Consider the following 16572-nt stretch of genomic DNA (forward strand, 5'->3'; position numbering starts at 1 on the left):
CCTACTTGATAATTGCTTGTAGCTGAGCATTGTACAGCAGCAATATTTTCTGCTGAAGCAGTCGGGATACCAATAGGAACTTGAAAGTTGGTGTGTCTGGCCGGGGGGGGGGGGGGGGGTCTTTTTCTTGGCCCTGCCATCGTGACATCGAATCAGCTCCCATCCACAAGCTACAACCCTCGCCAAGGAGAGCCGACTTGCTAGGTATTCCATCTCGCCGCACACTGCTTGCCAGGCTGCACGCAGACGATAATGATACATACGCCTCCGTACATGCTCGATAGCTCCAAGGTTCTTCGAGGTGGCGCCTCCTCCATCTCCTGCGACCACTAAGAGCCCTGGTCACTGAATATCTTCCCAGAGATCTCAGTTGGCTCCTCATTTACCCATGAGTCTCGGCTGCCGTCCGCATAACCCGTTGTCGCGTAGCGTTGCGCAGTCCTGCTTTGCCAATCGTCCATCCATCAGCCTCTGCGCGGCCTGCTGGCTCGCCCGACTTCACTTTCCTCCCCCTCAAAGGTGGTAGAGGCCACAGTCTGGCCGAGCCTTTCGCCGCAGAAGCGCCAACTGGCGTTCAAGAACATTGAGATTTGACGTCTCTTAGCACACGGTTCTGTGAGATGAGGCAGGGTTGAACAGAAATTGTGGATGTTTGCGCGACTTTCATCAGCGATCCGGCGCTGGCGCAGTCACATTGCAACCTCCAGGATACGATTTTACTTTGAGTCTTTGACAACCGAAGAGCGGAGGGGATTTTTGACACCTTGTCGCCTCCTCCCGCCGCCATACTTCTTGACGACATCGTGCTCACAAAGTGGTGTAGATTGAGCCGCCGTCATCCTTCATCTACTGCCCCCCGGTGAGAGGGATGCCACATATGCGAGAAGTCAAGACTTGCGACAGATGTCGCCACTTCAAGAGGCGATGCGACCTCGTCAAGCCCTCGTGTACTCGATGTGTGCAAGCAGGAGTCCGGTGTAGTTTCGACATAGCTGGAACGACTGCGCCGGGACCCGATGCTTTGGAAGCGCCTTCGTTAGTCTTGACAAGCAACACAGCAGGATATGCGCGAATGCCGACTTCGGGACCGATCAGCTCTTCAGCATCTCCATCGAATCCAAGTAAGCAGACATCAGGATCTATGTTGATGACACGAGACACGTCCGCCAGCTCGCCCGCCGGCGGTCGTTCACCGGCCTCATCTGTTTCACAGCATCACCTTGGAGCAGCAGTGAACGGCTTGATCTCGCCAACAACAACCATCGAGAGTCCAGAGCCAAACCAGATTGCGACTGCCGACGCCACACCAGCTCAAAATTCTACCGAGGATGCGGCGAGTAACCAAGAAGGTCAACGGATTGTTCGCAAGCGTAAGCGCAACTGCCTTAGCTGTCTCCGCTGTCATCGCCTCAAAGTCAAATGTGATAAGGAGCTTCCATGTGGACGATGCAAATCTAGCGGCAACGGGCGGGAATGCTACTACAGCTACAACAAAGGACCAAACGGCGGCAAATTCCCTTGCCCTGCCGCACCGACCGGGGGGCCGATAGATCCAGACAGCAAGAAACCTCAGTTGGCGCCGTGGCAGATAACTCACAAAGTGCGAGGGTCGAGCCACTGGCGAGAATTGATGGCTAGGGTGTGTTGCAATCCCAGTGTCCGCGCCTCGAATGGAAGGCTTTGTGTGCCTACTTCCAGCCATGAGCATTACTGACGCATCCCTCTTCTCGCTCCAGATCGGATCCCTTACCCCAATGACACACTCGCCCCTTGCTAAGATCCTGGAGGGCGTAGCTACAAATGCTTGCTTGGCTAATTTCTCCTTGCCGGGAAATTTCCCGTTTGGCACCCCCGGCGCCACAAAATACTATGCCCGTGATGCCATCACCAGACTCATATCTGGCGAGAAGGATAATGTTGAAGAATACATTGACCGATACTCGGATATGCTAGATGTGGTGAACCCTGTTCTGGACGTGACAACATTTCGAGAGGAAGTCGATCGCTACTGGCAAGATCCAAATGCCGTCGGATTATGCTGGCTGGCGCAACTGCTCATGGTCCTCGGTCTGGGCTGCTTCACATCCGGAACCGATCCTCCCATTGCCATAGAATTCATGATGGCCGCTGAGGCATGCATCATGCAGACGCCCTTCATGTTCCGCCCCACGATCAGTACGGTCAGGGCGTTCGCGCTCATGGTTGTAGCTAAGCAGATTTGCAACGCTACGTGTTGGGCTATGGATTCATCCTACACACTCATGGGCCACTTGGTTCGCCTCTCCTTCATTCTTGGTCTGCCTCAAGAACGCAACGACAACGACGAAGAGCTAAGGGACCCTATAGAAAAAGAAATACGGCGGAAGCTGTGGCTCACAATTCTGTACCTTGATATCAAAGTCTCCATGTGCACGGGGATGCCGCCATTGACCCGGCCGGAAGAGTTGGGTGGCCAGAGAAATATGCCAAACTGGCGAGCCCCGGACAGTCTTCAGATGGTCCTCTTTCAGAGCCTTCCCATTGTACTAAACATTCTTGCGCAGATGAATTCGAAACGAGACCCCATATCCTACCCTGATGTTCTGCGGTATAACACGCAGCTCCGAGAGCTGATGGGACACGCCCAGCGTGTTTGCCAAGCGCCTCTACAACGCATTACCGTCGACATATTCCTAAGGCGATGCCTCATGGTCATGCACCGACCGTTTGCTCTGCACGCGGACGGACCTACCTTGTTTCCGGAATCTTACTGGTCATCAATGGAGTGCTCGCTCGCCCTGTTGTTTCACTATCGTGAGCTCTGGGACCCAGACGCCCCTCAACCACATGATTTGGTGGGCCGGCCGTTTGTTCTTGATATCTTCTCAGCGACCCTGACCACGTGCGTACACATGCTACGTCAGGATGCTCCGCTGAGCGAAGCAGCCGCCACCGGATGTCTCATACCCCCTCGACAACTTATCCTCGAGACGCTCGTTAGCTGTGTTGACATTTGGGCGGGAGAGCAAGAGAGGAGTGTGTGCTGGCGGACGGGATACCAAATCTTGAAAGCTCTCATGGTGATTCTGGATGCTCCTGGAGCACAGGCTAAGTCTCCCGAGATTGGACAAGCTCGATGACGTGTCTATCGCCGAGACCAGTATCGCCGAGTCCAGTATCAGCGAAGCATACAGGCCCAAGGCTACGCAACAGCGCTGTTGAAGAAACGGATCCTACCGGAAAGTTATGATTGTACGTCTCATACTTTGTATAAATTTTGAACTGAAGGAACGTAATGATATGTCGGCCCGAGAAATATTAGGGCGGAGACGTATGATAATGCGACCTCGCACGTCTTAAGACCAGACGTTGGCGTACCCCTCTGTTACTGCAGCAAGCTTGTTCTCTATTTCTCGCTCCACTCATTCTCTTTTTCTTTCCTTCTTTCTGTCGTTTGTCTCTTCGAAGTGGTCGATGTAATGTGGCGGTGGTGATAGCCCAGGATGAAGGTACACTGTAGACCAATTCGCCTCTCACTTTCTGTCCGTGGCGACTGGGCTTGATATCCGCGGAGAGAACTTGGTCATCATTTCATGCTGGAGAGTGCCATTCGACGATTATTTTATTTCTTGATGTAATGAGCCACCCCATGTTGTTGTAAATCTTGTTTCGCAAGGCTGAGTTTTGTGCGGCATTGGCAGGAGGCTGACTTTGCTACTGAGTCCTGACAAACGAGTCACGACGTCGATGCTGGCGCACAAGGATGGATTGGTTGGGCAAATATACTTCATTCTTCAGCATTGCCACGACCACCCACGCAGAAGTGGCATTTCACGTTCAAGTTTATCGTGAACGAGGGCGGGGTTTAGCTTTCAGCAACTTTCTGCCGCAAATGGCCAAACGTTCCGGGAAAGTCAAGCACATTTGCGGGCCAGGTTGAATTTACAATCACGGGCCGAGGCATGATGAGGCTGGACTGAATTATCCGAACTCGAAGCGCGTGGTGTCGAACAGAAGATGCAATACTGCTCGACTCGCCGGGTCCACGGATGCGACGTACTTTTGTGGTGGCTACTTGGAAGGCCATGCAGACTGACATTTGACATCCAAGCACTCGGTAGCTTCTTGAGGCATTGTCAATGTTGCAATTTCATGGCGCCACATATAGTTTGTGCCAATATACGTATCGCATCGCATCGTCACGGGCTTGCATACTCCCGTACGCGGTATTGCCACCGACTGCTGCAACGGCAAAGCTGGCAGGTTGGCGGCATGACACATGGCGCCTTACGCAACCCTGGTCGAGAGCACCCTGAGCTGACCAACGGCTTGGGGAATAGTATTGCTGACGGCTGAAGTCGATGGGATGACTGCAGGCAAGTATTGCAGTTTGAAGCGGTGGGCAGCGTAGATCCTACTGCATATGGGCCCTTGGAGAGGTTGTCAAATTCTGGAGAGAAACGACAAGATACCTCGGTATGTCTATGGTGTTGTCACATTGCTGTGCTAGATGGGTGCCATCTTGTGTCTTGAAGCTGGCTATGCGCCAAGGCAGGCAAGTTCTTTGGCGACGGTGGGCAGACGTTGGAACTCGACGAGGTGGTCACTCTCGATCAGGTTTGCATGCCTAGGTGGCTTCAGAGTATCGGTCAGAATTAGCACAAGTTGCACAATGCTGAGGTGCACGACGTTGTTTTTTAGTTCCTGCATGACCACGAGGTTGTGTGAGCGCGAAGTCGTGTGGACAAACAAGGTTTTGTCAATGAACGGGGAAATTGTGTGCCACAGGACGCGCCACGATTACCAGCCACATCTAGGGCGTCGACCTACCCAGGTATCCCAGGTACTCGATACTTTCTTCCTCATCATGGCGGTGTCAACCGAGTGCGTCATTGTCCTTGTACCCGTGTCGTCGGCACTAGCATCAATTTGATGCTGCTTCAGAGACCCGGATTGTTCAGTGATTGACAAAGCTGAACAGCTACTTATTCAACTGCCACGGTTCGAGCGACTACACATCATTGTGCATGTTGACTTGGTCAAGTCAGTCAATTGCGAACAGGCCGCTGCCCCGCCTCAACCCCTCCTGCTCAGGTACCAAGTACCTACTCAGCAGTATTTACTCCGTACCCGTCGACGTAGTTCTGTGTCGTGTGCCCCGGCTTCCAAGACATCATCGACATTCCCCAGCCCAACCTCAGTCGCTCAGTCGGTCAGTCGCCTGCCTGCTGCCGGCAACACTTAACAACACCAGTACATCACGAGCACAGGGCGCATTTGCCGCGCTATACTCCTCGTACCTCGTGGGCCTTCCCTCACCCGTACCAGCTTCGCTCTCCAAGTCACCTGCCGCCAGGGCGCCGGGCGACGACCAGTTGACCTTGATCGCCAAACTCCCTTTTCAAGCGCCGTTGGCCGTCACAATACTGTCGATCGAACAACATTTATTTAGGCTACCGAAGAACTCGTCACAATGACTTCTACTACACTAGATTCGGCTCCAGTCCATAGTCCTCCCGGACATGATGCTCAACGTCCGAGAGGTAAGCAGTGCCGCTCAAGATTCCCTTCAAACGGCTTGATTCATGTTTCTCATGACATTCCAACACATGGATGCCGCCGTACTTCAAATGCTAACAAACCGGCCAAGGTATCCTAAAGCATACTTCAAGTCAATCCCACACCTCCCCGCCGCCGATCACGTCCCCCCGACAAGGCCGCGAGCGTTCCATGTCCGGCAAGGAAATCACACTTGCCAACACCCAGATCAACGCTGGGCATCGACGATCCTCTTCCTCCGCTACCAGACCATTTGGTTCGCGCCGCTCGTCCACCCACGATCCCGACGGCCAAGCCGAATCGTCGCAGCGCCTCAAGTGGGACGAGGCAAACCTTTACCTGACGGAACAGGAGCGCACCTCTACTATGAAAATAACCGAGCCCAAGACTCCCTATGCCAAGCACTACGACCCGGCCGAGGACCCATCCGACGACGAGGGTAGTATGGAGGGTAGTAGTCTTCGGCGCCAAGCTTCAGGTCCGGGCGGTGAAGATGACATTCCGGGCCTTAGCCTGGGCGATCCGGAGGAAGAAATTTCAAAAGAAGACATTCCGCCACATGCGCGCCAACCCTCCGAAAAGACGGTTCATGTGGACGATCAAGATGCCACCCCCTCCGCCGAGGAGCAGCTGGTGGGAATTTCGCCAGAAGAGCGTGAAAAGCACCGCCAGTTTGAAGCCTTGCGCAAGAAGCACTATGACATGCACAACGTCGCTCAACTCCTCGGCGCGCCCGACTCCATACCGGACGATGACGACGACGACGAAGACGAAGTGCCCTCGGTGCCTCCACTGCCAAATGGCTCACATTAAGAGTCGGAGATTGCGAAAGCTTCTGAGGCGTAGCTCCGCCAAAGTGGCGGTCAATGCCATTTTGGAGGGAAAGGAACAGGCTTCAGGCGGATTGTCGCCAATTTTGCCTGCCACTGCACGAAGTTTGAGCTGGATGTCACTGCCGTCGCTACCGTCGCTTGGCTACGGACAGCCAGAAGCAAGCAAATCACCTGGACAAAGCGGCCAGTCACCGCGCTTGTCCACGGCATTGCCCTCGTCGCCATCCTTTCTCCGCCGACTGTCGTTATCATCAATACACAGCGAAACTTCACGCCCACGTGCCGAAGAAGCCAACGTCTCACCCCAGACCTCATCGCACACACCGAAAGCAGCATCCCCAGGACTCAGCTTCCTATCACTCGTTTCCTTACGTAGCCTGTCCTATATAAACCGCCAGGAAGAAAAGGGAATACAACATCCAGACATTGGAACCGTATCCCCTTCGACATCTGGTTCCTCCGTACCAGCCCGTAAACGAAACAGGTTGCAGAAACGAAGACATGCATTTAACGGAAGACGCCATCGGTTTTTGATTTTATTCCCCCTTGTAATTCGTCGGCGACGGGCCATGTTGGACGTCGGCACGCAGACCGACCCTCTTCCTTCCTGTGGACGCGTCGCCAAAACGTATGAGTTCTTCTTGTCTGGACTGGGATTACGAAGTCCCTGAATGAGGGAGCAGGAGGGTAATGGAGACGTAGCTATAGAGTTTTCTAATGATAGCCATGCGATCGCATCCGAATTATCTTAGTCCGATGAGTAGCTAGGAAATTTCCTGGTAAAATCTGCGTACCACCTAGATTTGTGTCCTTTCTCTTCTTTTTTCTTTTTAACCAAGAAACAAACTCTACTGTCACTGGCATGTCGTGCGTGTGTTCACACAACATGTATATATAAAATATATTCCAGCCTTCTATTCACCTTGGCTGCGCCGTATCCCGCTCATGTCGGATCAACACATCGTCCAAAAAGGCTCCATCACCGTCGTCTTGACGTGCCTGAATGCGACCCCATCCCTCTCATAGCCATCCCTTGCGCGCAAGTTCGATCTTTCTCGCCGCCTCGCCGGCCTTGAACCCCCCCTTTGAGATGCACACCCTCGTCCCCTCGCCCAGCTCAAACTTGTCCTCGTTGGCCGCCCAGGGGCAGGGGCAGTGGTGCGGGAAGTGCACGCAGGCGAGGGTGTCGGGGCAGAGGTATTTGTCGCAGTGGGCTGGTGGGAAATTAGCGCCCCCAGAAGGCTGCTGGACGAGGCCAAAAAAAGAGCAAAAGGAATACGTACATTGTTCGTACCGTGACACGTAGAGTCCCGCGTCGCTGGGGTTGTTCTGTTGCTGCTGCTGCTGCTGCTGCTGCTGCTGGTGCTCGTGGGCGTTGTGCCCGCCGAACAAGTGTTCGAAGAAGTCGAACTGTGCGGTGGCCAGGGCGAAGAGTGACATGAGCAGTATGAGGAGCTGCATCTTGCCGACGCTCTTCTGTGTTAATATTTTTTTGGCGGTTTTTTTCGTATCGCGCTTCGAATGGAGAGGGTTGGCTGATCGAAAATCATGTTTCTGACGATGAGGTGTCCGTTGCGCTTATCGATAGCGAAGGCAGGGGATGCAGGGCGGGGCGCTGACTCAGCAAAAATCTTGGACGTTGCGTCCGGGACGAGGGAAGCGTGGACAGCTCTCTAGTTCCAAGCATGTCCATTGATGACCGGGCACGCTACGATGCGGTTTCTCACGATGCGGCGGCCGCTGTTGGCTGCGGCCGCGAACTACGTGGGCATTGCCCGACCGACTGGTACGGGAGTGTCTGCTTTGGGGGGCGCTCCGTTGGCGAACGTGCTGGCTTGGGGGAGACGGCATGCTTCGGTCAAGGCGCAGGGCGCGTATAAGAAGAAGAGCAAGAGGGGCATCCCGAAGAAGCTTGGAGCCAAGAGGACAGGAGGTAGGCGGATTTCTTTGCATTTTCTTGTCACGAGGTGATGGCCTGATTGAGCACCGGGGTCTACCTGTTGAATTGGGCTCTTCGTATCCCCGAGTTGCTCGGGTTTGCTTTGCTCTGGAACCCACGGCTTACTCGTGCAGATCAGTACGTTATTCCCGGAAACATCATTTACAAACAGCGCGGCACGCAGTGGTGGCCGGGGGAGAACTGCATCATGGGCCGCGACCACACCATCCACTCCATGGCCACGGGCTACGTCAAGTACTACCGTGATCCGTCGCTGCACCCAGACCGCAAATACATCGGCGTCGTCTTCGACAAGGCCGACACGCTTCCCTATCCGAAGCACGCCGAGCGCAAGCGCCGCCTCGGAATGACTGCCTTTCCTATCCGTGCTGCGGCCGAGAAGCCCGCCCTGTCGCCGTCTGGGATCCCCTTTGAGGTGACCCGCGTCGAGGCCGGGGAGCCGGACAGGATACTGAAGTTGCGGTCCGACTACAGCTACCGCGAGGATAATTGGCGCATCGGCCGGCTGGCCCAGACGACGGGGCTGCGGACGAAGCGGTTCAGAACGCGGAAACAGTGGTTTAGGCACAGGCGGTGGAGGAGAGAGAGGGAGCTCGAGGGCCAGAGGAAGGCGGAGAGGAAGAGGGTCGAGAGCGGGGAGGCAAAGGGCGTCAAGGCTGTCAGCAAGAAGGCGGCCAAGAAAGCTGCGAAGAAGGCTGCCAAGATGAGTAAACAAGGCTAGGTGGAGGAGGATTGGAGACTAGGCGGAAGCGAGAAGACGGGCATTGTATTATACCGATGGGCACTACACTAGACGATTGACTGTGCCCTTTGTAATAATCGACGTTGCGGGTGGGTGATTATGCGTTTCGTGGTATGGGTGTCGAAGAGTGGTGAAGGACGTAGTTACGCTGGGGACGCAAGGTGGCCTTGCTCCCGATCGTGTTCCGTATCGTTATGTAACGAAATGTGAGTTGTGCCGGCATGCCCGTTTCTGTATATAGGAGTGGATTTTCGATTTGCTGTTGAGTCGACGTTAATTGACTGGATTAACGTGTGCAGGCTGATTTCGCCATGTTGGCGCTCTGCGTCGCACCTTCCCCACCACTAGCCGCGAAGTAACGCGGTGCTCCGTCGCGCGTCGTATTTCAAACCTCAAATCAAGTCGAGCGCCTTCAATGAACCACCCCGCGAAGCGCCGCACGGCTTCAAACTGACCGCTTGTACATCCAGACGGCACAGGGAAAAAATTTCTGGCTGTCTGCCCGACCCTGCCTCCTACTATTGAGCTGTCAGAAGCACCTGATTCCGTACGAGGCTCAAATTCATTGACCCACCCCACGTTTCCATTCACTGCTTCGGCTTAGGATCATGATATCTTGCCATCACAGCAGGGCTGCTGGGTCTGGATAAGATTTTACTCATCATTTCAGCCTCTCAAACGCCACTGGGCACATCCTCGCGACTCCCGCCCTCGTATGGAAATGGAGTCGGCCTTGATGCCGGATCTACCCCCGGCTCCTATAGACGACGAGAAAGACGATCCGACCTGGGAAGCCGACGGGATACACTGGTCAAGCAGCTCTGATGACGAGGAGGAGTCTCTGGCGGGAATGAGCCATATTTCTCCCCTTAGTGACAGCGGTCCAGGAGCAAGCGCAACTCTGGGGAAAAGTGAGCTGGCGAACGGGTCACAGGTCGTGATATCCAACAACGTCACCGACCGCCAGAAAAGCCACGACGCGCCCAGGATTGCAGCCGACGGGCAGTTGAAAGATGAGCCTCTTGGTCCCCGCCGGGGGGGGAGTTTCGACTCTGATAGCTCCCTAGCGTCCATTCCTGCCGCCATCCGGCTCAAGGAAAGTGAGTTCAAATCTACACACTTGTTCAGATACACCTCTGCTGACGCTGCCAAGCACCTGTTCCGCTGCCTTCTACAGTTGCAGCACCTGGTTTATTGCCGACACCTGTTTCTAGTCAACTAGGGCGACCGAGTCTTCCATACACTACATCTCTTGTCCCACCTCCCGCGCGTCCCGTGCCTCCCGCGCCTCCTGCACGTCCAGCTTCAGGTCCTCCCTCCATAAGTACGCCTGTTCCACTTCCGCCGACTACAAGCCAAAGCACTCCCGCGGTGCAGGTCATTGAGAAGACGACGTGTAGCTCAGCTTCCGTCACTAAACGTCCGGACATGAGAACGCCGGCGGCAGCTTCTGGTACACCGAGTACAAGACTGGAGCAAACACGCCAGTTTTTGACAGAGGAAAAAGCTCAACCTGCCACGTCACCTGGAGCATTTGCTACGTCTATGGAGCAGGCGGCCTGCGCCAGGCCGATCGAACTTGCCACGGATGGCAGGCAATACACAATCTATTTTGGTGCGTGAGAAGCCGTGTCCCAAATGTGAATCCGACGCTAACTCGAGAGTTCCAGATCCATATACGAGAAAGGAGATAGCAACAAGGGGAGTCTTGATACCAGAGGGGTATAAGTTACACACTGACCCCTTGTTTCCGTTCATCTGCCCTGTTCGAGACTGTCGACGCATCTTGAAGACCCTGTATTCGATATCTGGACATTGGCGAGCTAGTCACAACAACATGATGTTCAACGATAATAGAGATGGAACCCTCTCGAAAATCAAACCATACAAAAACGCTTCGGGATGCTCACCAGGCATTGTTGTATCACAGGTTTCAATACCCAGTACGGCTCCCCCGCCCGCTGAACCTCGTCTTCCCGGTCACGAGGCCAGGGTGGCTAAACGCCAATGGGACGAGCCAGAAATACACCAGGATAGTAAGCGACGTTTCATGCCAGAATTCCGTGGAGGTCCATACATGCGGTTCATGAACCCTGTTGCGTATATGGCGGAAGTTCATTTCGGTCGTAGGACCTCCACGCGGCCTGATATTGTAAAGATGCTGAGGCTGCCTCGAAAAAGAGATCTACCCAAGGAATTTTTGGACAGACACGAAAGAGGAGAGCTCTCTCCACAAATTTATGCCTGCGCTGTTGCCTACATTGTTGGGGACGAACTTTTCGGCTCGCGGGCTTGCCATGCTGCCACAGGACCTCTCGCGCGTTTATCGAAACAATGCATCGTGCTACCCAGCTCGATACAATCGGAACCGAGTATAGCCAGGATGTTCTCTCCCCACAACAGGTGCGTTGGTTGCGCATATATGGCCCTTATTACATGTAGACCGGATCAATGTGAGCTGCAGACAGCGGCCAGGGCAGCAGACAGCCGAACACGGGCGTCCTCGGCACGCTCATTAGCCGAGATGCCCGTCCCACGGCCATCAGAAGAAGCGTCCCTGCGTCGACAGCAATCTTCTCCCGCGCCACTCGTGCGAGAAAGCGAGCATGCCCTGGCCGGCCGACGGGCCGTGAGGCAAAGTGTGCTTAACCGCCTCCACGTGGACAGGGACCTTGGGGAGCGGGTTCAAGCAGAAAGAAAAGCGCAAAGCGAGCAGTCTGATGATACGCAGCTGGAGCCTGCGACACGCATCCAGCAGCAAGGACAATTCGGCACACCAGACTATGAGTTGGAAGCATGGGAAATCGCCCCTGGACGAGTGGCAAGCGAGGACTCAACCCGAAGTATGAAACACCACATGCATGACGTGTTTCAAGAGTTTTACAAGCTGACCAGTCCACAGATGTAGCGTACTCCGGCGCCTTCCTCACTTCTTCAACGCCCATCACAATATCACCCGACGTTTGCTTCAACGTGCTCACCATCCGGCCAGGTCAAACGTACAAGGTGCAGGTGCAAAAGGACAGAATGCAAGTATTCTCAGTGGCGTCGGGAAAAGTAAAGGTCAAGACGGGCGGCAAAGCGGTGCAGCTGGGCCCAAACGGGGCCTTCCCCGTCCGGCCAGGCGAGAATTGTCTCATTGAGAATCGGATATACTTTGAGGCCGTGGTTCACTGCACGACGGTCAAGGACTATGAGCTTGCATAGATTTTCTTCTTCTTCTTCTTCTTTTTTTTACCCCATCCAGGGACGGACATGATTCGCTTTAGCGTGCGCCTGAATGTCGGAGTCATCATCGATGGTGGCTGAAGGAGTCTTCAGCACGTATGAGTGGTTGCTCAGCATTGTATAGTATTGGACTTGCAGCCTGCATGGTGGTTATTGTTAACGGGTCTTTATGCCCTTTTGAATCTGCCATTCTGCCTGACTTGGTCGGTATTGAGGTGCTTGGCTGGGGCATGTAACTACATCGTCTCGTTTGGAAACTACGGACCTCTAGTACCAAAGTGTGTCATTCCAGTCGGATCGACCTGATGCCTTGAGACTGCCATCTACTGAACAAACTTCTGCCCTGGGTCTCATGATCATAGCGGGTTCAAAATCAAGTCGCATTGTTTGCGTGCGAAGGTAGTCAGGTCGGTCACCCGTCTCCCGAGTCGGTCTCCCGACCACGCGGGGCCAATCACGACTCACGAGGCACGAGCATCACGAGGTTGCGCCCCGGTCTCACATGAGCTGCCCCAACCTTGCAACATGAACATCAACCCCCCCCCCCCCCCCCCCCCCTACTCTCAACGATGGAACAAGCACGAGTCGAGACGTCGCATAACATGAGGCGAGTAGCGGCCTGCTGCGTGTTTGCAATCGAGGGTCGTGACTTGCTGCTTCATGACACACGCCATGGGATGTGACGAGCCGCAGTAGGGGATGGACACAAAGCGGAGGTTTTAAGCCTTGTTCTTACGTTCGCTTCTATCTTGTTTCCTCTGTCTGGACTGGAACCATTCTTGCTCGCGTCAATATCCTGAATCCGAACTGAGCCGCCTGTGTCGTTTGAACAGCGGATGGGCTTCAAAACCGATACCCGTACATATACGAACCGATCAACCTGGGCGCCGGGCACCGGCACCGCGCACATTGAGCACCGGGCTGCATAGCGCGTCAGAGCAACTCGGCCAGCTATGTTTTCCCGCTCAGCGACTTCGCCCGTTGCGCTTGCCGTCAATCCTGGAAGTCCGCGCGTCTTCGACCGTCAAGGCGCGGCATCTCTGCAGTCACCGCGGCCCCCATCGCCTGACTCACAAGCCTCACGGACGCCTGCCTCTGACTCCGGGTCCGATCCCAAGCGAGACGCCGCCGTCCGCCGTCAAAGTTCCCAGCTGCGCTTCACAATCGATCCCGAGGGCCACCTCACCCACGACGAAACCACCGTCGACGTCGTTGCGGTTCCTTGCCCCGGCGGCCATCCCCTGCGCAGCTGGAGCCGCGATGGCCTCATGGGTCGCTACTACGGCGCTCTGTCCATGAGAGACGCCCAAGTCAAAGACGACTCTGAGCGGCCGGCGCCTTCGTGGGTGAGGCAAGGCATACGACGGGAGGCCGACAAGGCGCGCATCTTGCTGTACGAGCATCCGCAAATCGAGGAGGACACGACTCTGAGTGCGCTCGCAGACGGCCTGCTGCATAACCTGCAGCATCTGCGTGAGAACGAGCACGACGAGCGGCCGGTTGTGTTTGTTGGACACAGCGTCGGCGGGCTGGTGGTCAAGATGGCGCTTGTCAAGGCAGGCAGGGACGCAAGATACGAGAACATTCTAAGGCAGTGCTATGGTGTAGCATTCTTTGGTGAGTCTTCCGAATCGCCGTCGCCACGGGTTCGCCCCAGGGAGTACGAGATGCTCACCAGTGGACGCGGACAGGAACACCTCACCAAGGCTCGAGCTACTTTTCCCTACCCAGCCTGGCATGCAGCATTCAGAACCTGCTCCAGCTGTCCTCGCCCCTTCCTGCCTCGGTGACGGACGACCTCCGTGTGGGAAACAGCCTGCTCATCCGCGCCGACGAGGACTTCAAGGCCGTCTCCAACGACCTGCAGGTGTGGACGTTTTACGAGACCATCGACTCGCGTCTCCCCGGGGGGAGCGCGACTTCGGCATCCGAGTCGAGGGAAGTCTACTTCACGGCACCGCTTGCGTCCATGAGTTCTGCCATTCTGGGCATGCGACAGGAGCGCATATTCCCGTTACAGAGCGACCATGCCAATATCGCGTCCTTTGGGAGACACAATGTCCGCACCTTGCACATGTTTCTCAAGCAGCTGGCCCACCAAATTGGCCACGCGGATGCGAATGTGCGTGCAGAGAAGTTCGGCGGTCAGTGGAGGCTGGGGCTGGAGCACAAGGTAAACGTCGAGGTTCATGGGTTCTTTGACGGTCCGCCGCCTAGCCAAGGCCAGCTCGAGGGCGATGGTTGTCCGATCGTCAGGGCCTGGAGCACCCGGCTGCCGCTGAGGGAGTTCCTGAGCAAGGGCCCTGATGGGTGTTTGAGCGAGCGGCTCAACGAGGTGGAGGCTAGTCCGGAGGGAGGGAGGCTTTTGGGACGTGGTGGAAGGACGCCTCTTGCCCAGGAGGGGAGCGAGATTGCGCCCGTGCCGGCCGCGGCCGCGGATCCCACGACGGTCAAGAACGCGTTGGGGATTCAAGACGCCGTGTCTAGAACGGGGGCTGCAACGTCTCCCGTGTCACCGAAGGTTCGGCCTCTGGATGCCGGTTCACCAGGCACCCGTCCGGGACCGGTTGCTACACCTCTTGGCCCAACGATTCCCCCATCGCGAGGAATCTCTCCGAGATCAAGTCCCTTGGGCAGGTCCCCGCCGCTGGTGAGAGCAGACATTGACCAGGACCTTGCGGTAGATCGCCTCTCGCCGCCGCTCCGAGGCCGTCTGGGCGGCCGCTCCATTAGCCGCTCATTCAGCCTAGGAAGCGACGGATCCCGCTTCGAGTACAAAGACTTCCCACCGTTTTCCCCGCGAAGCCGTAGTTCTATAGGCGATGTCCTCGGCAGCGATGACGAGGACCTTGATTCGCCAAGGCTGCCCGAAGCCGTGGTAGCTATTCGCAAGCTTACCAACACAGGGACAGGCGATGCGAGCGAAGTGGTGATTGTGGATCAGGCGCCCATGGCGTTTGTGAAGCCGGACGTCGAGAGCCGCAAGTTCCTCTGGGTGCATGTGCCGTTTAACAACCCGACCTGGGTAAAGGTGAGCTGCCGCAGAGAAGATGCTGATGCGAGGGCACCAGTCGGAAGGGAGGTGGTGTTTACGCTGCAGAACTGACTTGTCTCGTAGAGCGTTTTGCAATCTCTTGAGGCATCGTACAAGAAGGACTATTCAGCCCTGTACGGCCAGGACTTTTGGATGACGAGACATACTCGGGGGCGGCATGCGCAGCACTACGCGCATTATGCGAAGCCGGGATGTTACTTTTCCGCTCCCAGGACCCGTAAGACACCAACCAAGACGACGAAACTGAAGTTCCGTACAGCCTCCTGACCTTTGCAGTGTCGCCTCGAGGCCGGTCCATGGGGGGGAACCAGTCCCTTTCACCGCCCCTTGGAAACGGCGACTCGAGTTACATTTGTTTGTTTCTTCCCTACCTCCACTTTGACTCGTACAAGAAACTTCTCCGCCGCCGGAACACCATCATTCGACGCCTCTCACAGGGCCGCGCGCAGCCCGTGCCGGAGACGGTCGCAAAGTCTGATTCGCTGGAGCTCCAAGTCATCTGGGAGTATCTAGGCCACGATCCGCCCATCAACTGCCGCCGCACGCTGGACCAGTATGGATATCCGTCCCTGCGAGATACCAGATCGCGCGATGACGACCAAATGCTGTACAAACTCACCAAGGAGCGGGCCCCCGCGCCCGACGGAAAAGGTGGTGCGCTGAACAAGCAGGGCTCGAGCAACGCGGCGGCTTCAGAGAGCGGCGGGAGCGGGCAGACGCAGCCGACTTCAGGTTCGGGCAGCAGCTGGCGCGAGCGGCTTCTGGGCCCAGACGCCGACGACGACGACGACGACGACGACGACAGAGTGTTGAACGGCAACGTGCTGATGGTAGACCAGTTGTGGCTCTGGGTCATGCAATCGCGTAGGCAGCGGCCGCCATGTCGTCCCGCCCCGTGCACAGAAAGAACAGAAAGCTGACGTCGGCAGACACGGTCGTGTCCTTTTTCCCCAGGAGAGAGAGCGACCCCATCGAAGGGCCGCTGTACCAGCAGGCCGACCTACGAGACAGCATCTTCAACGAAGTCAACGTCGACCTCACGAGGCGGTGCGAAAACGCCCACGACCTGGCCGCCCTGGCTGCCCTCCACGCCGTCAGCGTACTTCTCGACCGCTCGTCCCACCCAGACCTGGAAGTGTTTCGAATCTTTGAAGAAGCCATCAGCGTGCTCGTAGGTCCCCTCGCTCACCCCCCCCCCCCCCCCCCCCCCCCCCCC

At 56.0% G+C, this 16572-nt stretch overlaps 6 protein-coding genes across 6 annotated transcripts in view; 5 read left to right on the plus strand and 1 right to left on the minus strand.

The window, feature by feature from the left end:
* Nucleotides 1-1700: 1700 nt before the first annotated feature.
* MAM_07161 (C6 transcription factor) lies at nt 1701-3119 on the plus strand (the record flags this gene model as incomplete). The annotated part of the gene is made up of 1 exon (XM_040825959.1): nt 1701-3119. The coding sequence occupies one exon, from the start codon at nt 1701-1703 to the stop codon at nt 3117-3119; it is 1419 nt and encodes a 472-aa protein (XP_040676000.1).
* A 2333-nt stretch (nt 3120-5452) lies between these two features.
* On the plus strand, nt 5453-6351 carry MAM_07162 (Protein phosphatase inhibitor 2 (IPP-2); the record flags this gene model as incomplete). The annotated part of the gene is made up of 2 exons (XM_040825960.1): nt 5453-5522; nt 5630-6351. 2 exons carry the CDS (start codon nt 5453-5455, stop codon nt 6349-6351), a joined length of 792 nt encoding a protein of 263 aa, XP_040676001.1.
* Nucleotides 6352-7391: 1040 nt separating this feature from the next.
* MAM_07163 (uncharacterized protein) lies at nt 7392-7832 on the minus strand (the record flags this gene model as incomplete). Its single annotated transcript, XM_040825961.1, has 2 exons — nt 7392-7585; nt 7655-7832. The coding sequence occupies 2 exons, from the start codon at nt 7830-7832 to the stop codon at nt 7392-7394; spliced, it is 372 nt and encodes a 123-aa protein (XP_040676002.1).
* A 267-nt stretch (nt 7833-8099) lies between these two features.
* MAM_07164 (50S ribosomal protein L27) lies at nt 8100-9052 on the plus strand (the record flags this gene model as incomplete). The annotated part of the gene is made up of 2 exons (XM_040825962.1): nt 8100-8304; nt 8445-9052. 2 exons carry the CDS (start codon nt 8100-8102, stop codon nt 9050-9052), a joined length of 813 nt encoding a protein of 270 aa, XP_040676003.1.
* A 742-nt stretch (nt 9053-9794) lies between these two features.
* MAM_07165 (Cupin, RmlC-type) lies at nt 9795-12280 on the plus strand (the record flags this gene model as incomplete). The annotated part of the gene is made up of 5 exons (XM_040825963.1): nt 9795-10173; nt 10227-10688; nt 10744-11476; nt 11549-11916; nt 11976-12280. The coding sequence occupies 5 exons, from the start codon at nt 9795-9797 to the stop codon at nt 12278-12280; spliced, it is 2247 nt and encodes a 748-aa protein (XP_040676004.1).
* A 974-nt stretch (nt 12281-13254) lies between these two features.
* The window catches only part of MAM_07166 (ankyrin repeat protein), a gene marked incomplete at both ends in the record, with an annotated part of 4849 nt that continues 1531 nt past the window's right edge, over nt 13255-16572 (plus strand). The window contains 5 exons of the mRNA XM_040825964.1: nt 13255-13918; nt 14008-15332; nt 15420-15573; nt 15633-16220; nt 16286-16527. Coding sequence (XP_040676005.1) covers nt 13255-13918; nt 14008-15332; nt 15420-15573; nt 15633-16220; nt 16286-16527 — 2973 coding nt within the window. The remainder of the gene's footprint in view (nt 13919-14007; nt 15333-15419; nt 15574-15632; nt 16221-16285; nt 16528-16572) is intronic.

Source organism: Metarhizium album (genome assembly GCF_000804445.1).
Source record: "Metarhizium album ARSEF 1941 chromosome Unknown scaffold_28, whole genome shotgun sequence".
NCBI lineage: Eukaryota > Fungi > Ascomycota > Sordariomycetes > Hypocreales > Clavicipitaceae > Metarhizium > Metarhizium album.